At 43.0% G+C, this 25,169-nt stretch overlaps 2 protein-coding genes across 9 annotated transcripts in view; both read right to left on the reverse strand.

The window, feature by feature from the left end:
- Positions 1–1,626: 1,626 nt before the first annotated feature.
- vps33a (VPS33A core subunit of CORVET and HOPS complexes) lies at positions 1,627–12,166 on the reverse strand. The gene is made up of 13 exons (XM_088618678.1): positions 12,018–12,166; positions 11,486–11,551; positions 10,917–11,044; positions 9,713–9,899; positions 8,957–9,073; positions 7,651–7,825; positions 6,882–7,075; positions 5,871–5,997; positions 5,538–5,605; positions 5,044–5,181; positions 4,477–4,614; positions 3,697–3,865; positions 1,627–2,491 (listed from the first exon to the last, which is right to left on the reverse strand). Exons 1-13 carry the CDS (start codon positions 12,117–12,119, stop codon positions 2,298–2,300), a joined length of 1,803 nt encoding a protein of 600 aa, XP_088474804.1. The 5' UTR covers positions 12,120–12,166; the 3' UTR covers positions 1,627–2,297.
- Positions 12,167–13,952: 1,786 nt separating this feature from the next.
- clip1a (CAP-GLY domain containing linker protein 1a) overlaps positions 13,953–25,169 on the reverse strand; it is a 60,083-nt gene continuing 48,866 nt past the window's right edge. For 4 of the 8 annotated variants that reach the window (XM_088618127.1, XM_088618131.1, XM_088618129.1 and 1 more), the window contains 8 exons: positions 23,142–23,262; positions 21,864–21,916; positions 20,276–20,296; positions 18,596–18,713; positions 18,001–18,157; positions 17,650–17,702; positions 16,126–16,253; positions 13,953–15,290 (listed from right to left, as the gene is read on the reverse strand). In XM_088618127.1, the coding sequence (XP_088474253.1) occupies positions 15,062–15,290; positions 16,126–16,253; positions 17,650–17,702; positions 18,001–18,157; positions 18,596–18,713; positions 20,276–20,296; positions 21,864–21,916; positions 23,142–23,262 (880 nt within the window). In that variant the 3' untranslated portion in view covers positions 13,953–15,061. The other 4 variants (XM_088618135.1, XM_088618128.1, XM_088618130.1 and 1 more) reach the window with 3 other exon arrangements.

Raw genomic sequence — 25,169 nt, forward strand, 5'->3', positions numbered from 1 at the left:
TTTTCTCTTCTTCTGAAGAGATTGTGGGCCATCGCCGTCAGAACAAGCGCTCAAGGCATAGGTGTGGCCACGGTCTATTAAATTGATGACCACAGCCTTAAACCCTCGGGTTTCTCTAATGGGAGCTCAAGGCTCTTCAGACACCTGCTCCTTCTACATGGAGTCTGGTTGTGTGATCCACCTGAGACACGGATTTAAGGACTAATCGCTGCAAGTTCTAGCACGATGGAGAAAGTAAAAGGCAACAATACGACAGAAAAAATAATAATTCACGTTGAATAACGAGGTTCAACTAAACTATTAAAAGGCTTTCCTTGCTGTTTTACTCCCTCGAAATACTACTGTCGGCGAACACCAGAATTAGCTCGGCAAACTACATCTTAAATATCTTAGTAGTCCTGTTTTGGTAGAAGGATATCGATTAAAACATTTTCAGGGGTTCTTATTTTTATTTTTTTAATTCGTGACGAGTCAATTCTTCATCGCTCTCGATTTCTCAGGACTAACAGCCCCAGTTAAAAACCTCTCCTACTACTGAGGGCGCAAACACGACAGGACGGGTGATTTAATTCTTTTTTTTTTTTAAATGAATCTACTAACGGACACAGAGGTGAGCTGGAGGGTGTGGTATCTGTTACTGTTCTGACGTTATTACAGAAAACACGCTTGCAATCTGATACTACCGCTACAGTCCTTAACGTAACCAATCCTTAACCAGGCTGCGACCTCTTACTCTTTGTATTCGCTTACACACAACTTGTGCTATTTTTAACACGGTATGAAGTTTTCAGTCGCATAACCGAAACGTAATTTAGTTTTCTTTCAAACTTAGTTTCTCAGGGGCTGACGCCCGCTCTCCTCTCATATAAAACAGAAAGCCCAGACAGGAAAGAGATCGATCCATCCGAGAACAAACCCCACGAGTCATCCTTCACTAAAAACAAAGAGCAAAATGGCTTCTTAATTTAATCAGCGTCCTCCATCATCAAATCATTGCCTCATCCGCGGCAAGCCCTCCAGACAGGAGCAGGCCATTATCCGCTGATCAGGAAGCCTGTTATCACTAATTGCTCCTCAAGAGAGCAAGGCCACTGAAGAAGGCCTGCACTCCTGTTTCCCGTGACCTGTCAATAGCTTTCCACAGCCTTGCGAGTGAACAAGCCTTCTCGGTGTTTAACATTTACTAGGCTATAGGCTGCATCCAGCATCACCTTAGGTAGTCTTTGAGTAGGTTTATAAACCCTGTAGCGCTGCAGGGCTGGCTAATTTAAGATTGTGCACGATGTCGTAAAATTACTATAAAGCGAATACAGATAATGTTCTCACGGGCATATCAGTTTCTTCAGGTTCAGCAGGTAGAAATTTTTCATCATGTGTTCTGCCTATGCGTGGGTAATGCGACAGGGAATGGTTTTAAATTTCAGGTGTTTTCCGGACTACAGAAAACAACAGAGCTCAACACAGTTGGGGAGGGAGACAACAAACAAGTTGGACTTGATGTGCATTCTGGAAATCAAGCTGGACGACTTTAACATTGCAACCTCCATGACCATGTTTCCCCGTCCTTGTATGAACCAAATGAGAGGCAGTCATGGGAACAGGTACAGTATTTGCAACAGAACAGCCTTGTTTTCTTTCTGTAACACTGTTTACTACTTTGTTCGTTTACAGCCAGCTTTAACAGAGACCACATTACTATGCAAAAAAGAAACTGATAAGGATGGACGGACATACAAAAGGTACTGTAAGTGAGCAGACTGACTGGGTGCTTCAGTATCCTGCTGACAGGGCTCTGCACAAAGAAGCTGCTTCAATGCAATACTTGCCTCAGTATAGTCTCGAGCCTCAGCTCTGGCCTGCCGGGGCTGTTCCACAGCAGCCTGTGCCGCAGGAGGATTTCAGCGGCACACTTCAGCTCAAAGAGGAAATGAGGAACTGAGAAAGACAAATGAGGGAAATGCCCCCATTCTCTCTCTCAGAACCTGCAGTTTCCCGTGAACTGTGCTGTGCCTGCCTGACCCTTGTAGATGCTCTGAAACATACTGTACAATGCAGTGCAAAATCCAGGCGAACATGTAACGCTGCTTATATACTGTATACACACAGGGGCGATACAACATAAGCCTCCACTGTTTAATCTAGCAGACACACAAGCCGCAAAGCACTCTGTACAGCCCCACGGTTGCTCCTCAAGAGCTCCTCTGAAACGCGCGCTCATTTTATGTTCCACACCTCGGGGCGATCAAGTCCGCATCCACCACCCCCCCCCACCCCCGGATCCAACCAGTCCGGTGGTTTCAGAAAGGGGGCGCTTCCAGTTTGTCCATGAGCGACTTGATCCAGCTGGTGCCGTTGATGAGCTTGGTGGTGGCGATGACGTACTCCGTGCCCCCCTCTTCCATCTGCGACAGGAACCTCAGGGCGGCGATCTCGGCGTAGGTCACCCCTCCCAGGAAGAAGACCAGCGTGGTCCTGTTCTCCCCCTGCTGGCCTGCGAACAGAACCCCCAGAGGCCCGCGCTCAGAGCTGGTCCGTGTCCCATTTTGCCTCTTTCACTACTGGTTGTGCGTCTTGAGGGCAAAGATGTGAACAGGAGGTGAGAGACGCGGATCTATTTATTTAGTCTGCGCCAGCAGGGAGCTGCTCAAAGCAAGGTGCAGTAAGAAGCGAAGCCAGGGGCTTGACCACAACTCGGAAGAATACAGTATAATTCACCTTTTAACCCTGATTTCTAGATTTCCTAAAGTGATTATAACAAGTCTTGGTTTAAGTTTATTGTCTTACGTTTATAAAATCTAGGGATATTATGTCAGAAATTATTAAGTTATTAACTTAAATCGACCCTACATTTCCTGCATCTTCATTTCCTAAAGCTATTAGATATTTAACATTTGACAAAAGTACATTGCATCTACAGGTTTAAAAGAAATGCAATGCACAACACCACAAAACGTTTTTGTATTTGTTTAATATTTATAAAATATATGAATCACGGCAATTATAACTACGTGAAAACGGTTACATTATTGTGTCACTTTCTGTCGATACGTTAACCTGTCGCTGTACAAATCGGTAAAAACAGCCCACGAAAATGTCTCTCAGCTCGGTAAATGAACACATCTTCAAACTGTTGGACAAGCTTGGCGTGAGAGCTTTCAGCCACATGACGACAAAGTAATGTTCTGGCAGCGTGTACTTCTACCCCAGGCAAGAGTGGACTCGTGCCATAAATGCCAACTGAACAGGATAGAGAAGGCAGCCCGCAAAGGTATTGGCACACAACAGCTACAGCTGGCAGGTATCTTCAGCAATCATATACTGCTGAAGGTCAATTCGATTACTCACCGTCATGCCCACCCCTTGCAACATAAATCTGAGCTCCTTCCATCAGGGCACCAATTTAGTTTATTTTTACTTTCAGTGCTATAAAACTAAATTATCCTTTAAATATAGTACATGTGTGCACAGGTAACTGATCGATTGCTCAATTTTCCTCTCGCCATATAGGTATTACATTCACTGACGACTCAGCTTTACTTGTCTATTACTGAGAGGATTGTTTAAAGCTTATGCATGCATGTGTTCTGGTTGTTCACGGACTCATGCCGTGTAGGATGCACTGCGTACCGTGCAGGTCTGGGTATGTGCCCGCAATGCGGATCTGCCGCCTGGGCTAGTGGCCGGGGGGTGACTTACGCTTCTTGTGGAGCCCGGAGGGGAGCTGCTGCCTCTCCTCGAAGTGGGGCCCTGGCAGCATCTTCAGCACCTCCTCGATGCTGCGCCAGCCGGGCCGGGCCAGCAGCTGCGCCAGGCGCACGCTCAGGGGGGCGAAGCCGCTGTACACGTAGGAGATGTCATTGGGGTTCTGCAACAAGAGGAGACCTGCTGCCTGACTTCCAGGGTCATGACCTTGCAGCTACCATCAACAATCCAAAATCTGGTGTCTATTAGCTTCATGCATGCTGGGAAATGTATTGATTATTTCCTATGTACCCCTTCTCCCGCACTGCAGCGATGTCCTAATTTGATCACTATAAAGCATTTTGAGAGGATGCTCAGCACAAAAAGTCAGATACCATCATTGCTTCTGATGCTATTTGTTTTGAGCATATAGTCCATTGAGAGGGATGTTTGTTTTAAGTTATAAAAGGGTTGGGAGGAGGCAAGGCAGAAAATTACGTGATAACTTGGGAGTAAAATTCCCAAGATCAGTTTCTTTGGGAGTAAAGTTCAGCCTATGCGGAATTCCATCCCTAATGTATTTTGTGCTACATTACACTGACTACAATTCTTCTGGAAAAATAATTGTAGAAAAATCAAATAACTGTCCTTCGGGAAGTCAAAACTTGATTTATGTAAACCGTTTAGCAATTCCATTGTGTTGTTCCATTGTTTGGGAACATAAAGGAGCACACTTGCTGATTTCAATATTTTATGAAGACCGGTCATCAACCCGCTGTTCCCAGGAACACTCACCTGCTCATTCACATCCTCCATCCACAGCTTGAGGGTCTTTCTGATGGTGGGATAGTTGTTCCTGGTGCCGATCTGAGGCTTCAGCAGGCCAGTCTTTTCCAGGTTACTGAGGGTCAGTATGTGCTCATAACCGTAAGTCTGGGAGAGAAAGGGTGTTAGGACCACCTACTATTATGGAAGACATTTCGTACTTTGTTATACATCACTCTGGATTTCTTAAGCACAAACAGCAAGGTCAGAAAGAGGAGAGATCTTAATCTCCACCCAGAAAACAGGTGAAACAAGCATTTAGACAATGAAAACTGAAGACCTTTCTTCACACAAAGGGTTGTGGGTGTCTAGAACAAGCTATTTAACTAGCCTGCTCAATCAGATACCTTGAGAAATTTCAAGAAATGGCTGGATTAAGTCTTCAAATCAATAAGCTGGCAACAGCCAATCAGGCCTCGTCTCGTTTGTGAACTCACAGTTGTATTAACAGTATAGCATTTAAATGAAGACGTTTCTCTTAACTGCTAAGAGTTCTAGGATAACTGAGATTTGCACAGCAATCTGAAGGAGCCATACCTGCAGGATTTCCCGTTTATAGTGGTCCAGGACTTTCTGCTTCAGTCCATTGTTACACACGGACTGCATGCACACCAGCCGCAAGATCTTTATCAGAGGGTCCTTCTGGGCAATGCAGTCCTCGATGTAGGAATTCACCTGGACGACAGGGGCATATTTCTGATTTATTGCCAGCAACAGGCAGCAGTGTACAGTACTGGCTAGGGTTCTGGATTGTTAGTGGGAAGGTTGTGGGTTCAGATCCCAGGCGGGGGCACTGCTACTGCACCTCTGAGCTGGGCACCTATTACAGAACTAAAACCGGACAAATCTGAGCCTTCTCAAAAGCAACAAACAACAAATAATACATTTCTAATCATGAAAGACGGAGTGACAGTGTGTTCAGTCGTTACGATGGAGTAAAGGCTGCTTTGTTGTTGTCTTTTTGGCTGGAGGACCGAATTGTGGTTATCGCCAGGTGTGACACATGAGAAATTCCACCGGTGTGTCAATACCTTATCTGTGTCCACTCCTGTCATGAACTCCTGTTCAACAGTCAGGTTATCAAAAAAAGCTTCTGAGGCTGAAACATAAAAGAATGATTTAATTAGAAATAATATTAAACTAAAAAAAAATCAAGCCGATACAAACAGCAAAGAGATACAATTTAAATAACACATGGCCCCCAGTGACTTTAAAACAACAATAGATCGCTCAAACACTTAATCTTAGAACCAGTACCACATCACGCTTCAAGGAGCAGAATTTTTAGAAAATACTTGCATAACGCCAGAGTAGAAGACTGTAAAAAAAACAGAAAATAAAAAATGAGAAAAGGCTTTTCATACTTGTGATATCTTTGATGAGCTCAGCAATAGAGGTGTGATTTGCTAAAGAGCTCCTGGCAGCCTGCATGTGTGGCAGCTGTGATACAAACTGCTTGATCTCCCCCACGGTTTTGGCATTGTGTCTCTCCTGGAAAAGACAACAGGCCGTGAAGGATCTGTAAAGCCATTATCTCAAAACGCAAAGAGAAGCAGTGCATGCAAATTTAAATTAAGAACAAAAACATTCTTTAAAGTTTGCCCTCAAACAATACTACCACACCAGAAAAAATTGTTTTGCTTTTGACAAGTCTGGGCATGGGACTGATAATGAGGCCATTAACTAACTTGTACATCTGTGCCAGGCTATGTGTGAGCCCAATTTTCATTTTATTAGCACATACTGCAGCCATCAACACATCTACTGCATTTTAATTATCGTATCTGATTCTCTGTGCTCCTAAAACAGATGAATAACAAAGGTCAGCTAAAAAAGCACTACGATCAGCCTTATATTACTCAGCATGTTCCGTCCTATAATCACATGGCTGTCAGACAGTCAAAACAAGTAACATAACTCAATTAAATTATTTTAATTGCACATGGATTTTGCACAATATGGACACAAGGAAATAAAATCCTGAGTATTCTTTAAATTTATTCTGGATAATGAACATATCCACTAGTGGTCTGTAGTGCTTTTCAATTCTGAAGAGCTTGTGTAGTTTTTAAGACAGTACTATACAAAGCACTGGAAAAAAACATGATACTATTAATTATTAGTCAGCACAAACTTGTTGGCAACTGTTGTTGTACATTGTATACATGTTTCAGTTTAACTTTAAGAGATAGTAATGGACACCCTTTCCACACAGAATTATTGTATACACACTTAAATACTGACATTAAATTAACCCATACTAGTTCTCTGATTTTTTGTATTGGATCTACTGGCTAAAGATGTCGGCACGCAAATGAGTTCCTGCCCTGGAATACTACAGGGAGAAGCCGTGTTCACGAGCTCCAGGGATTCACCTCGAAAGCAGCAGAGATAATTTTAGCCTTCTTGCTTAGCACAGCTCCCACTGCATTGAAATTCTTGTCCCTGATCTCGGCATACAGCTCCTCAGCAGAATTCAGCTGTAGCTTCTTGGGCTCTGTGGGCAGGTCCTTTCCACCCTCACCCTGCTTCTTCTGGGAGAATTTCTCTGGAGGAAGCTTCACATAGCCTGCAGACAGAACACGTCAGTTATACAGGAGGTACAGCGTAGCTATTATACCATTAGTATACAATCATAAATGGAAGGTTACGTATGGAAATATAATTAGTAAAAACACAACAAACAGCCGACCAGCCACACAAAAAGGTCTAATTTCCTAGAATAAAAATGATGACATCTTTGTAGTCCAGTGAAAGTGAATCTCTGTGAATATGGGGCACTGAGAATCAGTACTCCGGTTTCTCAGTTCAGATTTTGTTTTTCTTAACTAAGTGCTTTGTTTGGTCATTATTTTCCTGAAAGTTTCACAGCCACCTTCCAGCGCGGAATGGCTAAAAGCTGTTACAACCTCGATACACGCAGATTCCGCCTTCGCAGAAAACCTTAGCCAGCCCCTAGCTTTCAAGTGAACAAGAAGTAATAGTTATTTAGCATTAGTCCTCTAGCAATCTCCCACGCGTGAACACAAGTTCAAATGCATTCCCCTCCGCACTGACAAGATGATAAAAAAAATCCAGGGTGCTTGAGCCCGCACGACCCAGGGAGCTGGAGTTGGTGGCGATGGCTCACAGGCTCACACTCACCATTGGTGATGCCGTAGATTTCATCGATGAGGCCTTCGTAGGTGAGCTGTGTGGCCAGGGGCGTGAGAAGGTCCACGTTGCGGTCCAGGAGGAGCAGGGTGTCGAACACGGGCAGGATCTGATTCTGACTGCCGGCAAACTCCCTCTTCATCCTCAGCATCATGTTGGCCACGTGCTGGGGAAAAAAAAAAAACAGTCAGCCTCCGCTTCAGAGGTGCGGGCGGCGACGTGCGAATTCACGGACCGCGGTGCGTTAACGTGACCGGCGCTCCGGTTCGGAGGCAGTAGGTAGCGGTGGAAGCGAAGGAGACGAACGTGGGGAAAGAAGATTTTAGGAGGTGATGAAATGTTGAAGAGAAATCAAACTTTCAAAAGGACCTTTTCAGCATTTGTTACAATCTATGTGACAACGATAGAACCTTGCACTTGTATAACGCTTTTCATCCCATGGGAACTGAAAGTATCTTACATTTACAAATAGATGGGGAGCCACTTCTCCCACCTCTGACGTGCAGCCCCACCTGCACGACAGCTATTCTGGGCCTAAGCTCCACTACACAGCAGGACAGACGAGGAAGAGAGAACTGAATTAAGGGGGAACTTTTACTAGGCCAGACCGTTCAAGCTCAGAGTGAAAATTAGTCAGCAATACTGGGGGATAACAACCTTTGTCTTTCCCAGCAGTCTAAATTGGTCCCTCTGATGAATGGTGAAATATTTCCATGAACACGTACTGTAGGAACTCAGTTTAAGCATCTCATCCAAGGGACGGCACCTTCCCTGCTCACTTTACCAGGGCGTGATGTCCAAGAGCTCCACCTACTGGCTGACCAACACCACTTACAGCAGGGGCCTGGCTTTTCTTACAGAACTCCCACCCAGCCCTGATCCAGCCCAGCTTTGCTTGACGTCTGAAGAAGGATGAGATGAGGTAACGGGGTGCTAACATTGCGGTCAAGCTATCTGTCTTGACTACAAAGGTAATGCAATTTTGCAGGCGAGAACAAAGTTTGAAAATATGCAAACACGTGACAAGCGTATTTTTATTAGCTACTTAGCAGATGACCATGCTCTTGGATAACATTCTAGAAACGCTTTACAGTAAATTGATCATCAATGGGATATCTATCAAGACCCTGTTTATCAAGCTTAATCTAAAGTGCTAATGCATTCAGAGTAAGATTGAATTTTAGACAGATGCTTCTGCTTTAGATGTCTAGCCGAGATGCTGAAAACACGCCACACGTTTCAGTGATTTCAGCAGAGCGAGCTCAATGTGACCTGACCGGCCCCCACAGTGCCATACCCGTGCAGACTCGCCCTTCCCGAAGATCTGAGGGATGGTTCCATAGAGGGCCTGCAGAGTCATCAGCCCCTTAGCTGTATGGTAAAGGCTGGTCTGGTCATTCTCCAGGTAACACTCCTGTTAATCGCGAAGAACAGACACAATCAAAGCCTGCCTCAAAAGCTACACATGTACACCAGATGTTGGGCTTTACTGTGTTTTAAATCCAGAGTTAAACTGTCCTTGCTTGTTTAGTGTCGTTGATATTGGAAAAAAAAGTGTTTGCCGAGACAGAAAGACTGTAAACGTGTTGCTGGTTATATAATTTGTGCAGACTTCGTAAAGCCCTACTAACTGGTGGACATCCTGTGCAAAAAGCTTCTTGACCCAAGTACTTCTCAAGTCCACATTTCAGAATTATCTGAATGTTTGAATCCTTCAGTAACAGATCCCATCACACTTCTAAAATATGTACAAAGTCTATACTCAGATCTTAAAAATGACATTCTGGTGTTCTGTTAACAATGTGCATGATAGGCATCTCAGTTCTCAATGTCTGATGTTGATGGACTAATTACAATACAACCCATTAGCACTGGAGACCACAGTACTTGCTGCATCTCTGTTGTCACCGAGTAAAAGCTTAAGTGCCAAACAAGCCAGCGCCGGAGGGACAGCACTGAGGTCGAAGCGAAGAAATGTGGGAGAATTCTGTCACAGGGGAAGGGAGGCAGGGCTGTGGAGATCTCAAACGCCAGCGGTGGAAGAGGACTTTACCCGGAAGGCGCTCTCGGACTCCATGGAGAGCAGGTCGCCGTCGTAGGGGATGAGGTCCAGGATGTACTCGTCGATGTTGATGAAGGAGGCCAGCACCCCCCTCTCCTTCAGCCGCTGCTCGCACAGGAGGCTGCGCCGCGGCACGAACAGGATGTGGAGGTCCCGCGGGGAGCGCTGCCTGTCCTCGCTGGGGGCGGCGGGGGAGAGAAACCACACACAGTGAGGCGGGCCGCCCTCTTCGCCTGCACCTCGGTCACCACGACGACAGGCAGTGCCGGCCTTGTGCTCTTCAGAGTCCCGGTTAATGCTGATGGCACTGTCTTCTTTTCCAATACAGCCAGTTACTGCTGCTTCTAGGTTTAGCCCTTATGCCTACTACCTTCTTCAGTTAAAGACAAAGCAACTCTTCGACAGCTACGACAGGAAAGGAAGCCATATTCCCCAAACAAGCAACATTTCAGACCAGGTTTCATGGCTCTGTTTAACACACACTCCCTTTTTTAGATGCACAAATAAGCTTTCTGTAAATGCATGAATTTCAATGCTCTGTGCCAAGTCTGCTCTCTCCAGTTAGTCAACTTCAAGTCATTTAGTTTTGAAGCTTTTTGATTACCTTTTGGTACTCTAACAGTGCTATTTGAGCTGGCCTAGGTGAATGGGTAACACCTCGTCTACGGTATTTTTTGTAAATGTTTTAGGAGTTAAAACATATTCGTAGAGTACTAATATAGTGATATTAATGCAATGATAAATTCATCCATTCATTTTCAATGGCCTTAGTCCAATGCAGGGATGCGTTGAGTCAGAACCTAACCCAGAAGACAATGGGACACAAGGCAGGATGCGCTCACTCACAAAGACATACTGGAGACGATTAACCTAGACAGTATATCGCTGGGGTGTGGCAGAAAACCACAGCACCAGCTGGAAACCCATCGGGCCATGGGAACATGCAAACTCCACAAAGAAAGTGTCCCAAGCCAGAACTGTACCCAGGACCTGCGAGGCAGCAGTGCAAACAGCCACGCTACTGTGCCTGTGCCCTGTCACACTGTGATTAACATGCACACGCTGCTTATAGACAGCTCTGGCGAAGAGCAAGACTAACGTACGAGCAATGAAGGCACAGCTGCCACAGGTGTAAGCTAACACTTGCTTTTCATTAGATTAAATTATACCTGTCCACACAGGCAAGGTAACAGACCTGACCACATTCTCAGCAATGATGTCCATTAATTCCAGTCTGGGCCTGACAAAGAAGATGATATTTTTGACATCGGCGACGGGGAGGCGCCCCGGCTTGAGAGTGAACATCTTCTCCACCTCATGTTCCTGAAAAGCACAAAAGGCCACGGTACTAGGACACACACACACACAGCACCCACGAGAATAGCAGCATGTAATAAGCCAGACTCCTTTATTCAAGACACTTAACAAGGGTCAAAGCATGGAAAGCAAGACACACACACTAGAAACACAACCACGCTTGCCCAATATCTTCCAGGTTTCTAGAATTAATCAAAGGAGACAACATTAATACATTTATAAAGGAACAGGTAAAGGTTTATTTCATGCTGAAAGGAAAGGAAAGGAAAAAAAGACACAATGTTTTGCTGTGGAGCCTTCTTCAGGGGTGTCATGAACACTCACACTTGCACAAGGCTTCAGCAACTACCCACTTGAAATTATGGTTGTATGGCAGCGACACGTACCAAGAAACTTAAATTAAATAGCAGAAACGTTCCTGAAACAAGGAAAAAAAAGCGGATCTACCTTTAACAGGGAATACTGTGCAATTAACCCGAAGGGTCCCGTCAGGTACTCGTCCCAGACAATTGCCTGCACAAAAAGAAACGTGCAGGGAGACCATAAAACAGGAATCAAGTCCCGAGATCGAAGTCATGGCGTTATTTTAAAACGAATTATAGGTACGATGAAAACTTTTTGCAACACTGCATCAGGGTAAATCCGTTGCTGGACCCAAATTGTTATTTAGCTGACAAGGATGAAGTCGAACAGCACGGTTCTTGAAGTTCATGAAGATGGCAAAACACTTACTGCATACCGTAGAGCATCTAATAAATACTTAATAATAAAAAATTGCCACTGAGAGGAATCATTTTTTATATAACCAAATTCTGCATGCCAAACCTTGGAAGAAAGGGAACGATCTAAGCAGTGCATTATTTTAGAGCATTTGTTTCTCTATTCACTCGGGAAGCTAATTCCTGGTGCTTCCCGTTTATGGACAAAACACCGAACGGTGCAGACAGTTTGAATGCTGCCGTCGGTATCAACGGATTACCTTGCTTCCAGCGCACTTATCCAGAAACTCGCGCAGCTCCTTCCTCGCAGCCTCTCTCAGTATGTTGAGATTGACTCTTCCGTAAGACAAGTGCGACGCCATCTTCGCCCCGTCTGACAGCGGGTCATGTGACGGGAGGAATGCAGGGAGGTGTCATGTGACGAGCGAAAACACTCACGCGGCGTTCTTTATTAATTTATTTGGCTGTTCCTTATTTTTGCAGACTACGGGAATTGCATTAGCATAAATTGCAACTGTGGACTCGACGTTTCTGTGCTTTTTTTGCTTTTAGTGATTTACAAGTATCATACCACAAATATGTTTTAAAGGCATCCTTTCGCCAGAAAAAAATGAGGTTGTAACATCCTATTATCCCACAGGGAGACACTGTTCTCAAACGATTAAGCGCTGCATCTTAATATGTGTTTTTCAAATAATTGTTGACCTATCCTTTGGGTGGCGGTGGATACATATGTAAACTCAAGATTTTCTATTATTTTAGCATCTCTCTCGAGAATGTAATATTTCAAAGCTGTTAAATGCCATGATGTGTTCCACACAGGAGATCGTTAGTGCGTTACAGTACCTGTATGTGATTCTCAAAATTTACAAGTAAGAGAGCTGAGAGCACAAACAACCACTGCAGGAGGTCTGGTAGCAGGGGAAAAACATATTTTATGTTGTCTATTTTGACCAATTTGCTGGTATTTGTGTTGTTGAAATTAACCCAGATCGAGTTAATGATTTATTGATAAGCCTTAGGTATCATTTATGACAAGTTTTTAATTCCTGGACCTGGGAAGCTGTTGGCCCTGGTTTCCCCCTTTTTAACCTGGGCTTTTAATGACAGTAAACAGAAGGTTTTTGAGGACAAAAGTGACAACCGCTTGGAAGTAAATTTGAAACCAAGAACAGGAGGTGCGTCTGTACATATAGGGTGGTAGGAGTGTGGAACAAGCTACCTAGGCATGCTGTTACCCTTGGTATTTCAAGAAGCTGCAGGATGAGATCCTTGGATAAATTAAATACCTTCAGGCAAACCCATTAGATGGGTTGAACGGCATCTTCCCATCTGTAACCTGCTGTATGATGGAAAGACCTGTTTTTGTTTGATAGCATTTTTCAACCATCACAAAGTCATCAAAAATTGATCGGGCCATTTCCATCTTCTTAAGCAAAGCTTAAGAAGAGCTTTCTGTAAATAAAATATGAGCTGTGCAAACAGGCTTTCTCTAGTGAAGCAGAAGTAAACAACCAGGTAAAAAAAAAGTCTTCAAGGGGAAAGGAAAAAAATTGCTGGATCTTTTTATTTCTTAATAAAAATTGGTATTTCTGTCTCTGACTGTATACAAGGGCCATCACCAAGATCTATGTTAAAACAGACAAAAGAAACTTAAAAAATGGATTTTAGCAAACACTGAGCTTTTCCGTTCTGATCAGTCCTGGAGGGTTGACGCATTGTTCCTAAACATTAACTACCACCTTCTAAAATGTTATTTATATTAGGCAGCCAGGTAAAGACTAAAAAAACTACAGGTAATTTATCTTCTTTACCAGTATTTCTACCAATGTCTTGCATTTTACCTTGTGATCACTTGAAGAATCCTTGGGAGTTAAGGTAAAGTTAAATGGGTGCATTTGCAATCACCAAAATTAACAAAAGCTTAAAAAATAGGTGAGAGGGAAGGCAGATGTTTCACTTCAGAAAGGGGTCTCTTCATCCCTTTAAACCTTATCACAGAGTCCTAAAAGCTCCAAAAGATTTTTCTAGCCATTGGGCTCACAGGGTTTCGAATGTATGAAAGTGAAATGAATCAGAAATGTACAAAATAATAACCAGAAGTGGTCGATTTCACTCTGAAAAGCATGTTTCAACAGCTGCGCCTTGTTGAACCCCACTTGGACTTCAAAACAAAGACTGACTCCAGCCCACTGTTAAAGATTATAACCATTTATTAAAGTAGATACAGCCCACTCTGTGATTAGGGTAATACTGTCTTTACATGTGCCTTTCTCCCTGCAATAGTTATATTACTATACATTCAATAATGAACCCCAGCTTTGTAACAGGGAAAAATATTCTTCATATTCCTTGTGTCATGTAGCGTACACTTTTTCAGAAAAATACAACCGGTATTTACAATTATATAGGTCAAGTTTTCTTTTCCACATATATTTTACAGTTATAATGGAAGATACAATATGATCCACAAGTCTTTGTTTATTCTATGTTTTTTTTTTATACAGATGCCAAACATACAGATTTCCCCAAACAAAAAGACAAGGCGATACATTAAATAATTTGACAGTAAATCTATTCTTTCTTGATATTTAAAAATGCCTTGATAATTTAAACACGATTATGTGACGGCGATTAAAAGGAGCCAAGGACTTAAAACGGGAAGAGAAGCTGTAGTATAAAGTGTGCAGTGCAATAGTTTATTACAACCGGACTTCACCTCCTTAATGGTAACTGATCAGGAGTCGTTTCCTCACTCCTGTAATTTTGTACTGCATGTCGCTGAAGTCACTGCTGGACGTTACACAGCCAGAGCAGCAACGTGCATCGTTACAATTCCACTTTCCCAGCCCAGTTTTGTAGGACACGCCTTCAAGTACTGTTGTTTCCGTAAATGTTTGAAGGAAAAAAAAAAACATTTTCAGCAACATCGAGCTCAAACGCTCACAAGTCATAACGAAACTCAACCCAAAAAACAAAAACAAAATGGAATTATTATAGGACAGTGCCAATTGTTTCAAAAAAAAGAAAAACTCGAAGGTTTGTTCGGTTTTAATTGTTGTTTTCTTTCCGAATTGAAGGAGCTGGAGTTGGGGGAGAGAGGGGAGGGGGCTTCTCTTCAAGGCCAGGCTAGCAGGGTGTTATCTTTCTCATGGGCCCGGCGTGGCTGTAAAGGGGGAGAGAGCGGACCCCGCGAGCGGGCAGGGGGCTGTGTGCAACACGCGCGCAGGTCCGCGCACCCCAGCGCTTATCCGGGCTCTCGCACGGGAGGAAGGGCGAGAGGCCGGAGGGCCGCGGCGGGGGGTCAGAAGGTCTCGTCGTCGTTGCAGTTGCTGGTCCAGTGGCCGAACACCTCGCACAGGCCGCAGTAGGGCCGCTCGTCCGTGCGGCTGCCGTGGTAGGCGGTGTGAGGCGGCGAGTCGGGCAGCTGGGCCTGCGTGGGGCAGTCCTCGGTGTCGTGCAGGTCGAAGCAGTCGCAGATGTCGCAGAAGAGGCGGGGGGCCGGCTTCTTCTTCGACTGGCTTTCTTTCAGACTAGAAATAATAATAATAATTGCTTACACTTATATATTTTCTGGACACTCCACTCAAAGCGCTTTACAGGTAATGGGGACTCCCCTCCACCACCACCAATGTGCAGCCCCACCTGGAGGATGATGTGATGAAATAGACAAACACAGGGGCCGGGGGGGGTGGAAAAAAAGTCACCGCAGGGAAATCAGAAGGGTGTCCTGTAAACTCCACCGTTCCGATACGGAATTGTAAATTCCGGAGTTGAATGTGATGATGAGGAAGCTGTCCGTCCGTTTCTAACTTCACTTCGAAAATCAAGTTACAGGAGGACTCCAGAAGAATGAAGTTAACAATCTGCACAGTTTAATGAAGCCTGTCCTTTTATTAAAAAAGTGCAGATTATTTTTTGTCTCGCTAGGAATTAGATCCCGTAGATTCTTCCTTTTGCTTTGGGAAGAATACAAAAGGGATTGAAAGTCTTGATACATCTTTAGTAGCTACTTAAGTTTCAGCTGTTAATTTATTCTATCACTAAATTAATCAATCTATTTTATTGCATTGTCCCTCTTCTGCCCTCTACCTTTATAATGAACACTCAACTCCTCCCAGTTGATAATTGTAGTCATTCATTCTTCCCCTGCAGTTGGTGTCAGAGGCTTCCTAACCTATTTGATTACCAATGAAAACAGACCTCTACTGGAACAACAACACAACACTGCACACACTTAATCATTTCCAACCCCTCACTCCGGAGACAGAAACATTAGACAACGGTTCCCCTGTCCGAGCAGTAATATCTTGCTTTCCTACACCTGAATAAAACACACAGATAAAGAGGGACACAGTTGCCACACACCTGTCGTAGTTGTCCAGCTCGCTGGCATTATTCCCATTGAGTGCTGCCTCAGCCATTTTCTCCAGTTTGGCCTTTAGTTCTTCATTCTTCTTCTGAAGATCAATGATTACAGAATTGAGGAAATCAATCTGACCCAACAGAAGAGAAAAACCTCCATGTTACTATCAGACAAACAAGCAGAGTAAAAACAAAAGCATTATGGGAAATTTACTTCTTCCTAATACGACGCCCAAAACGTGCAAATATCACAACTACTGTTATTAAAAATATATATATATATATTTTGGTAGTTGTACACTCTCAAAAACTCTCTTCCTGTTTTAGGAAGTTCAAGACCTTCCCACAAACTAGACTACCAAACCACAGACCCTTTAATTACATTGTGTGAGTAAATTCACCCACCAATACCATCATCAAATCCAGCACACCCAGTTGACTAACCACACTCAGTAGTGACCCCCCTAATCACTAGACACCCAGACGTCAATAAGAAAAATAGAAATTCCCCTGGGTTATGTGATGACAAAGAACCTTAGCATGAGGTGTTTATTTGTTGGACAGAATGACATCTTCAGCTAACTTGTTTTCTGTCGGAAGAAACCTAGTAGGAATTAGATGATACCCTCCATTTTTAGGAATGGTAGCAGATGCGTCGACTAAGCGCATTAAATCGCGCAACAGCACCGAGTTAAAAACCGATTGTGAGTACTGATCAGTGATATTTCGAAAGAGCTGTGCTGCAAGGCACTGTGTGTCAGAGCAGGAAAAAAAAAAAAAAAGATACAAATGAGGAGCCACTTGCAAGACAGACCAGTAATTGGCATGAAATGCAGAATACACACTCATGCAAGGACCTAAGTCAATTAGCACAGAAAGAAGAAATTCTAATGTGGCAGAAAACCAATAAGTCGAAGGAAATGAGAACCAGCATGCTGGAACAGACAAGATGAGAGACAGTAACAAACCATGTCCTGATTGAAGGGAAGGATTGCCAACATCAGGGATAAGGGAGAAAGGGAAACAAAACAGAGGTTAAATTCAGGGAGTGGGATACCAAGGAGAAACGTGCTACACTTTTACACTGCACGCTACAGAACATGAAAGCCCTCTGTGTCAGAAAGGGACCACAAGATATGTTTTTATGCGCTGCAGCCACTTGGGACACCGAGATTTAAGGTATTTCTTTTCAGAGCCTGAAAGAGCAAGTTTTTGTGCGTGTGTGCGCGCGCAGTAAACATAACACCCTTCCCAAATTTTAATCACACAAAATGATACATTTGTATGGCCACAATGAAGGACTACCAAGAGAAAAGCAAGTTGCATTTGCCAGCCACTTGAAGGCCAGAGAATTAAGCTACTGGACCTGAAGAATAATTTTCAAACTGACGCTGCTGTAAGTCTAAGACAAGCGTTTTCTACAGCCTTTCCAATTTGAATCTTCACTCTTCCAGTAAAAATAAACAGACAAAGGGCTTCAGAATACTAATAATGAAGCTGCAAAGATTCACAGGTACCCCTTCTTACCTGGCTCTCCGCCGACTCCTTCTCTTCTCTGAGCTGCTCAAGTGCAGCATCACCTGAGAACGACAGGGAACACAGCAATAATGACACATCCTCACCTCCACGCTGTTTCACTTCCCAGACTTTTCACTTAATATCTCTATAGGGTAAATCTCAGTCAGAACTGACCAGTCAATGCTGTCCTTGCAGCGAAATTATTTCAATCTCACAATTAAATAATACACTCACAACAGTTCCAAGTTTACGAAATGGACATTTTTGCTTTACGTTTGATAGTTTCATTATTGTATTACTTGCTAAGTAGATGTCCTTCACCCGGAGGACTTAAAGAAGCCCTTTTTAAGGACAGGTTACCTGAGGAGCCCCCACTCTCCACTAAGCTCTTGTTGTGGGCGAGTTTCTCCTCCAGACTCTGGACCGTCTCCTGCAGTTTGGCCTTGTCCGTCTCCAGAGATTGGACTGTGGACTGCAGAGTCTTGGCCATGAGCTTCTCCCCTCTCAAAACTGCAACCTGGCCAATCACACAATCGCACCCAGCCCCATGTTATTCCACACCCAGCAACACCCCCGAGCTTTAGGAAGGCGGTTTTTATATGGACCAGTTGACTTTCAAGCTAGCTTCTTTCTGTTCTTATTCAGCGAAAATTTTAAATCAGAAGTTTTTTATACTGTCATAAAAGAAGTATAAATGTGAGAAGGCAGAATTAACACTGGGACACAGCTTTTCTGAGAGCTCAAAACGAAACACATTTCATGTTAAAAACAAGCCCGGTAGATCAAAGCAGAGCTTAAAACAGGCACAGTTAACTGCTTTCACGGGGGAATGGCAGGGTTTCAAATCATCATGGCAAGTCTGCACAGGCATTGCATTTTCTGGAATCACACCTTCAAACACCACAGCAGTTCCCCAATTTATTAGGCTCCTCTGACGAAGGTCAGCCCACATTACCTCATTTCTGAGTGTCTCCAGCTCTTTGTCCTTCTCCAAGATCAAGGCACTAGTTTTTTGGATGGTGTTCTGCAAGGAAGCTTTCTCTTCATCGCATCCTTTCTTTGTCAAAGCCTCTCTGCAGAAGAACAAATTACCTCAGAAGAAAGTCAACAAAGCATGGAAGATGGCATCTTCGGGAACACCTCTCTGGCTACTGGGAGAAACAGATGGGGATGCGGCCTTTCAGCATGTATCTACTGTTGATATCTGGGTGCATGCGAATACAGCTAAAGGAGATCAAAAATGGGGAAGTTCTGAATCCAAAACAAATCTGGTGAAAGAACGTGCACTGTTAAAGTAAGAATGGCATCTCTATGGCTCACCAAGTCATTTATATGAGCTGCAGGTAAGAATAGGGACTGTAGATGATGCAATTATGTTTTACTGCCATGTTCGTATATCATATTTAAAATCCTCAATGATTACGTGTAGTAATTTGTGAAAGGACCCATGAATTATTTTCAGTGTAGACTACCTGAGCAACACTGTACATGCTCCATCACTATGCTTTCAGAGATTTTGATGATGAAATACAGCTCCTTGTGCTTCTCACACTAACGATGGATTGTTTAGGTATAAAGGCTTCTTAGGTTCCCAGGACATTTTTAGGAGAATTGCACACATTATACTGTATAACCTGCATGTGCTCACTTTTCTCAGAAGACAGACACGTTTGTGAGCCAAAAAACAATCCAGACATGTCTCTGAAGTCTACCAATAAAATATAAAAGCCACATTCATGCAAACACGGACTGTTTTCTGCTTTCTCTGCTGACCCCACCTGCTAACACCCCTCCAAACGGGCTTTAAGTGACGTCTAAGGTCATGTAAATACTTTAGAAATGTTCTAAAATCAAAATATTTAGAATCATGAAATGAGACTTAAATCTTGTTCAAATTGAAATCTAGGGAACAAATCCTTCAAGGGCATCATAGACCAGAATCTACTCATGGGTACCCATAATTGGATAGCTTCAATTATAATTTATGGGAACTGGATTTTCTGTTAATTCACATGGGATTCTTAGAACAAAACGGGAGTTATATTGGGTGTTCTGCCCAATGCTCATTTAATCAAGGCATTAGCATGCTGGAAATTCCCAAAACCGTTCAGTCAGGTTCAGTCAGAGCACAAGAAAGAGAAACTGGGGACTAATGCGGATTGATGGTTCTGTTTAACATGGGGGCACAATGAGGGTTTGAGATGTTCAGCATATCTAAGCAGACAACTTGAAAAACAATGTTTTTATAAGCGCAAAAAGACACAAATTGCCACAACAATGACATGCTGGCTTGGCTAACACAGTAGGTAATGAGAGACATGAAAACAATCTGGGACAGTTAGTTATCAACCAGTCTAACTATTTCACTGCTTAATGCATAACTTTCACCAAGGGGTATTTCAACAGTTTCCACAATAATAAAGAAAGCACCTATTATTTGTGTTATAACAACAGAAGCTCTTTACGCTCATGACTTTCTGTAAGTAAGAATTCCATTGTACCAGTACCAGTTACATATGGCAATAAAGTTCAAGTTCAAGTTGAGTTAGACTTTACTTGCTGGCTTATCCCAGATTCTTTCCACACCATAAAAGTAACCAAATAAATCTGAATAAACTAATAACAAAGCAGGTACCTTAAAGTATTATTGGGCAAGCTTTAAAAATGCAAGATAACAGGAAGCGTACGTTAGAAACATGGCAGAGAAATGCCAAGTACATTGAGAAAGAAACATATCCAAAGTTTGCATTTAAATGTTCTGGAATAAAAAGAAAATAAATTTGAAATACAGCTTTGAATACAATTTAAAACTAAAAAAAAAAAGCAAGACATTGTAAGGAAAGGCAGCAGCCAAAAATAAGATGTGTACCAAGAAAGTTTTAGATTGGGAAAAAATGATAACAATAAACACATGAAATGTAAATCATTTATTATAACGCGGATAGACTTTTTTCAGTCTTACCATCAAAGACAGACACACATAGCAGGGGAAGGCAAGATTAGGAAAGGGAAAAAGAGGATTCCGATGAGAAGGATTGGTAAGTAGGATGGCTTCCAAGTCAATATTAATATTAATAATTATTAGAACAACACAGAAAGATTAGAACTAGCAGTTTGGGTTAATACACTGTATATGTACAATCACAAATCACTACAGGCACAGTGTATAGTTCACTGTGTTGAGTCAATCTGGTTATGTTTCTACTGTTTTTCTCCCAGTACTCGGAGACCTCCTGTGTCACATGAATACTTTGGACCACTGCAAACCCACTTAAGTATTGCAATGGCATCATGCTTTTTATTTCACTGGCACATGGAAACAGTGTAAAGACAATGGATATCTCGGCCTGTGTTATAGTAATAATAAGAGTAAAAAGGAAATATGTGTGTAATAACAGAGTTTGCAGCTTGAAGAACTGGAAGTATATTCCATTAAAGTCCTGTGTGGTTCCTGCTCAGTGAATAAAATGTAGTTGCATAATAGTTTCGTTAATGACAGGTTTTTCTCGTTTCTAAGAATTCACATACTTTTTCATAGTTGTATCACCTAGTGAATGCTTAAATCATGCCAATAACAAAAAATGTAAACATCTCTGTTTGCCTTTAGGCACAATAACAGCCCAGAGGCTGTTAATTAATTAGGAAGAGATACTAACAGGCAAACCAGTCTGCGACTGAAGGAAAAAAACAGAGCATGCCGTAAAGGAAATAGACACAAAGGGATAGTGAAAATCAAACCTTAAAATATATCCTGAACCAAGAAATCCACTTTAAAAATAATGACAACACTAGCTGTAGAAAAGAACTAATTCCTTTGAGACAGACATAAAAGCAGAAAACGTATCTTTTTTTAAAGTTCTTTTAAATAGGATACCTAAAATATTGCAATTCATTTTTTACTATGAAACCACAGTTACATTTTAATATCTGATTATTTTGACATCCTTCCATTACTGACATCCTGGTTGGAACACGGAGTAAATTAATTTAAGTTAGCTCTGGAAACAATGAAAATCCACTTCTACCATCCTTATCACTCAAAGAAAATTGAAAAGCACAACAGAAGTCCCTTCTCCATCAGCTAGGGTACCTCTTACCATGACTGGGCAGCTAGTCCAACACTTACTGTACTGCAGAAATACGGTTTACCTTGTGCAGTTGAAGGAGTCAAGGGACACAGCTGCTGGAATTAATGGAGGGTTTTGCTCTGTTAGGTGTCTTACCTCTTTTTCATCTCTAGGAGCTGATTGTTGAGGGCAGATCGCTCTTCTTCCAGCTAAAACAAGAGGGGGAAGGTCACCTAACAGGCCCGAGTTCCCAACAGAGGTGACATTTAGCAAAAGCAAATGCTTTCTGTGTGCTTTGAGCGATGTCTGATGTCCTTATCACTCCTTATCTAGGCAGCAAAATGCTCATCGGGGAAATTTAATTCAATCTGCTGTGTGCAAAACACCTCATTAAAAACCTTTTCTTTAAACTGGATTTCAAATAGAGGAGCTCTTTTTTGTCAGCTGCTTTCCTATGCTGGAACAGATTGAGCGGCACACTTGCATGCCCTTGTGCACCTGGGGCTCTCTCACAGCGTGGCTGTTCAACAGCGAGCCCAGTATGAATAGCGGACGACTCTTTGATGTCAGTGGCGCCTACTGCTCTGTAACTCCCTCCTAACTGGGCTGTGGAGAGGACTGAGAACAAGTGAATACAGGTGAGCGGTAAAGCCTTTCAAGAACGTACTGGTGATTACCACAGTGTCACTACACTCTGCCAGCATGCACAAATCCCTCATTAGATACAGGCATCAACTCGGGAGTGAATAAGAATCCTTTCACATTAAATGTGAAAGACCTTCCAGCAGCACCTGCTCACGATCTGCCAGCTCAGCTACAGCTGAAAAAAAGTCAGCGCAAACCAGGCACACACAATCGCTCATTCTGAATGTGCTTCAAAGTAAGAAGCAGTTGTGGTGGCCTCCAATAATGTTATTCACTTGCTACACATACCAGTAGTGTGTCCACATAATTGTTTTGTATCCACACTACCTGCACAGCTTTGCAAATGTTATGGTGCTTAGTACTTCATTCATGTATTCATTTCTTTATTCTGTTGTGCTGCACTTTCTGAACTAGCATTATTGTACTTGCTTTTTATTTTCATGTTATTGTGCCTATTCTTGCTTGCAATTGTCTGTCTCATTTTGTACCTGCACTTATTGAAGAGGTTTGTAAATACTCTAAAGGCACTTCTGATGAGGTTAAACAGCAACTATACACACCCAGACAGAAAGTGTTTTCTGACCATGAAAGTATCCGGCTTTTGTCTTGAAAAATGAAAAAAAAAAAACCGTCAATGTTTAAGAAATTGTGATAATTAATTTCAAGATGCCTTCCTACCTAATGTTTTGTGGTTGGCGCTCTTAGAGAGGAAATAATGGAATAAATGCATGTGAGCCTGAGTGTCTGGGCTTGCCTGTATACTGGCCCATGTTAAGGGCGGGGTCTTACCTTCTGGTGACTGCTGACCTCCTCTCGGCTGCGGCCCAGCTCCTCGGTCAACTGGGCATTCTCGTCTTGCAGAGCGGCCAGGCGCTGTGACTTCTGACTGGCCGCCAGCTTCAGCTCCTCGCTGCAAAGACGAGAAAGGCCGCCGTCACCAAGGCAACTTCAGGGGAGTACAGCAATGGAGGAGAGATGGGAAGGGAGACTGGGAAAGAGGGTAGTTGGAGAGGATGGGGAGGGGGGCGGGCTTTGAACAGAAAAAAGGAGTAGCAATCTAGGTCAATATATATGCTAATCGGATGATAGTAGTTTTTTTCTCACTGCATTCTCCCTCCTAGCACTGCAGAGATATGGCTTGAATATTAAAAACAATGTCTTTTTTTAAAATCACACAAGCTTAGGAACATTTGAACAGCAAAAGCCCGCCACAAAGTCAGCTTGTTTCAAATCCTGCAACTCGGACCACAAAAAATTAAGCCAGGTTATTGAAAAGCTTCCTCCTGTGAGAGGGCAAAATCTGTGCCACGTGACGAAATGACCCGAAGACTGTGCAAAAAAACAGGGCAGCTGGAGGCAAGAATGTACAGAGGTATCACTTCAGGGTGGGTTTTAGTTTGGCTCATGGCATGACAGCACATAAAATGAGAGAGAAAAAAGCATGTCGTCCAATTCACCCCCCCCCACCCCCCAACAGGATTCAGCTAATGAAAGAACCAATACAGATGTGTCATTTTTAGATCTTTTGCACAGGGTAAGCTGTCACGCATCCCCTAACGTGTTCGTAAGCCAGTGCTATATGTGGATGTGTCCCTAGAGAGTTACATTTTGCTTTTGCTTCAGCAAGATGCCTGTACTCTTCTGCCTGGATAAATAAAGGTTTTGCTACACACTTGACTGCCAAAAACCTAAACCTCCTAAGTTAGGCTGGTGATGATGGTTCGTTCACCTCAGGAAGTCTGGACATGAATCCAGATGAGATCTTCAGTGATCAAAGGACCGTTTACAAGAGCAGAGACAATCATACTAACACGATGACGGATCAAAACAGAGCAGTGAAAGAAAAGAGGCAAACATCCTCAACCGTTTTTTTAACAGTTTTAAAAAGAACAGTTATGAGATACAGTCATACAGACACATTCAATGTCTCAACACTAAGGTGTGTAATTAGTTTTAAGTATTGCTGGATAAACAGGGTACCTATAAAGTTAATTAGCAGTCTGAATAAACTATGAATAGCAGGCCTATTCATACAACTGTGGGACACTGTCAGGCAGGCCATTCCCACTATTTGTGCAACATGGTTCCTTCTGGTGCGTGCTGCTGTTGTCCTGTCGAGAAAGTTTCTGTGGTCTCATTTATATGTGTACTAAACATTTTTGCCCCAGGACACAGTTTTCATAGTACAGGGCTTGAATTGATTAACTTCTAGAGACTTATCCATTGACATAACAGCAGAATTACCCAAACAGGTTTAATATATGAAACATTGTTCTAAACCTGAGTGGCACCAGCGGCAGATCGGTTATTAAACATGTCATCGGTTCCTGAAACGGAGCCGCTCAAGCGTGGAGGTCGTTCTCATCAGCTCCATCTGTGACTAATTCCTCAGGCTGCGAGGCAGCTGTGCCGATTGAGGCCGACTTCTAGCTGAATCAGTCCCGCTCCTTCATCAAGCTCCTTCAGACACCCTGATTGCTCCTGAAGCCCGCAGAGGCTGGGCTGGCGATTTCCCTCACGAGTCTTCACGAGGGGTTTTGCTCACACCGATTTCTACAGTTCGATGTTGACGGGAAAGGGCAGTTTCTCTCCCGAAGCTCTCTCTAGTTAGCCAACAGCCCCTTGCTAAGAACAAAACGTGTTTGAGACATCTTTTTACTTTTTACTCATTTACAGGGCAACAGGGTGGAAGCGGCTCAAAACGTCACCTGCCTAGATTCCAAGCAATTCATTTTTTATATAAGCCACATGTTACTGTACCCATAAAATTCAAAAGTTATATATAGTTTTCAAAAAATGGTGTATCTACACAAGAGC

Source organism: Lepisosteus platostomus, chromosome 24, assembly GCF_059453375.1.
Source record: "Lepisosteus platostomus isolate fLepPlt1 chromosome 24, fLepPlt1.hap1, whole genome shotgun sequence".
Classification (NCBI taxonomy): Eukaryota; Metazoa; Chordata; class Actinopteri; order Semionotiformes; family Lepisosteidae; genus Lepisosteus; species Lepisosteus platostomus.

What these genes read in the sequence shown, in the direction of transcription:
- vps33a (XM_088618678.1), bottom strand. Translation starts at nt 12,119, where the DNA reads ATGGCGTCGCACTTGTCTTACGGAAGAGTCAATCTCAACATACTGAGA. An exon ending in CACAGTATTCCCTGTTAAAG is followed by an intron (nt 11,045 to 11,485) that starts GTAGATCCGCTT and finishes TGTGCTTTTCAG; the next exon opens with GAACATGAGGTGGAGAAGAT. An exon ending in GCTCATCAAAGATATCACAA is followed by an intron (nt 5,606 to 5,870) that starts GTATGAAAAGCC and finishes TTTATGTTTCAG; the next exon opens with CCTCAGAAGCTTTTTTTGAT.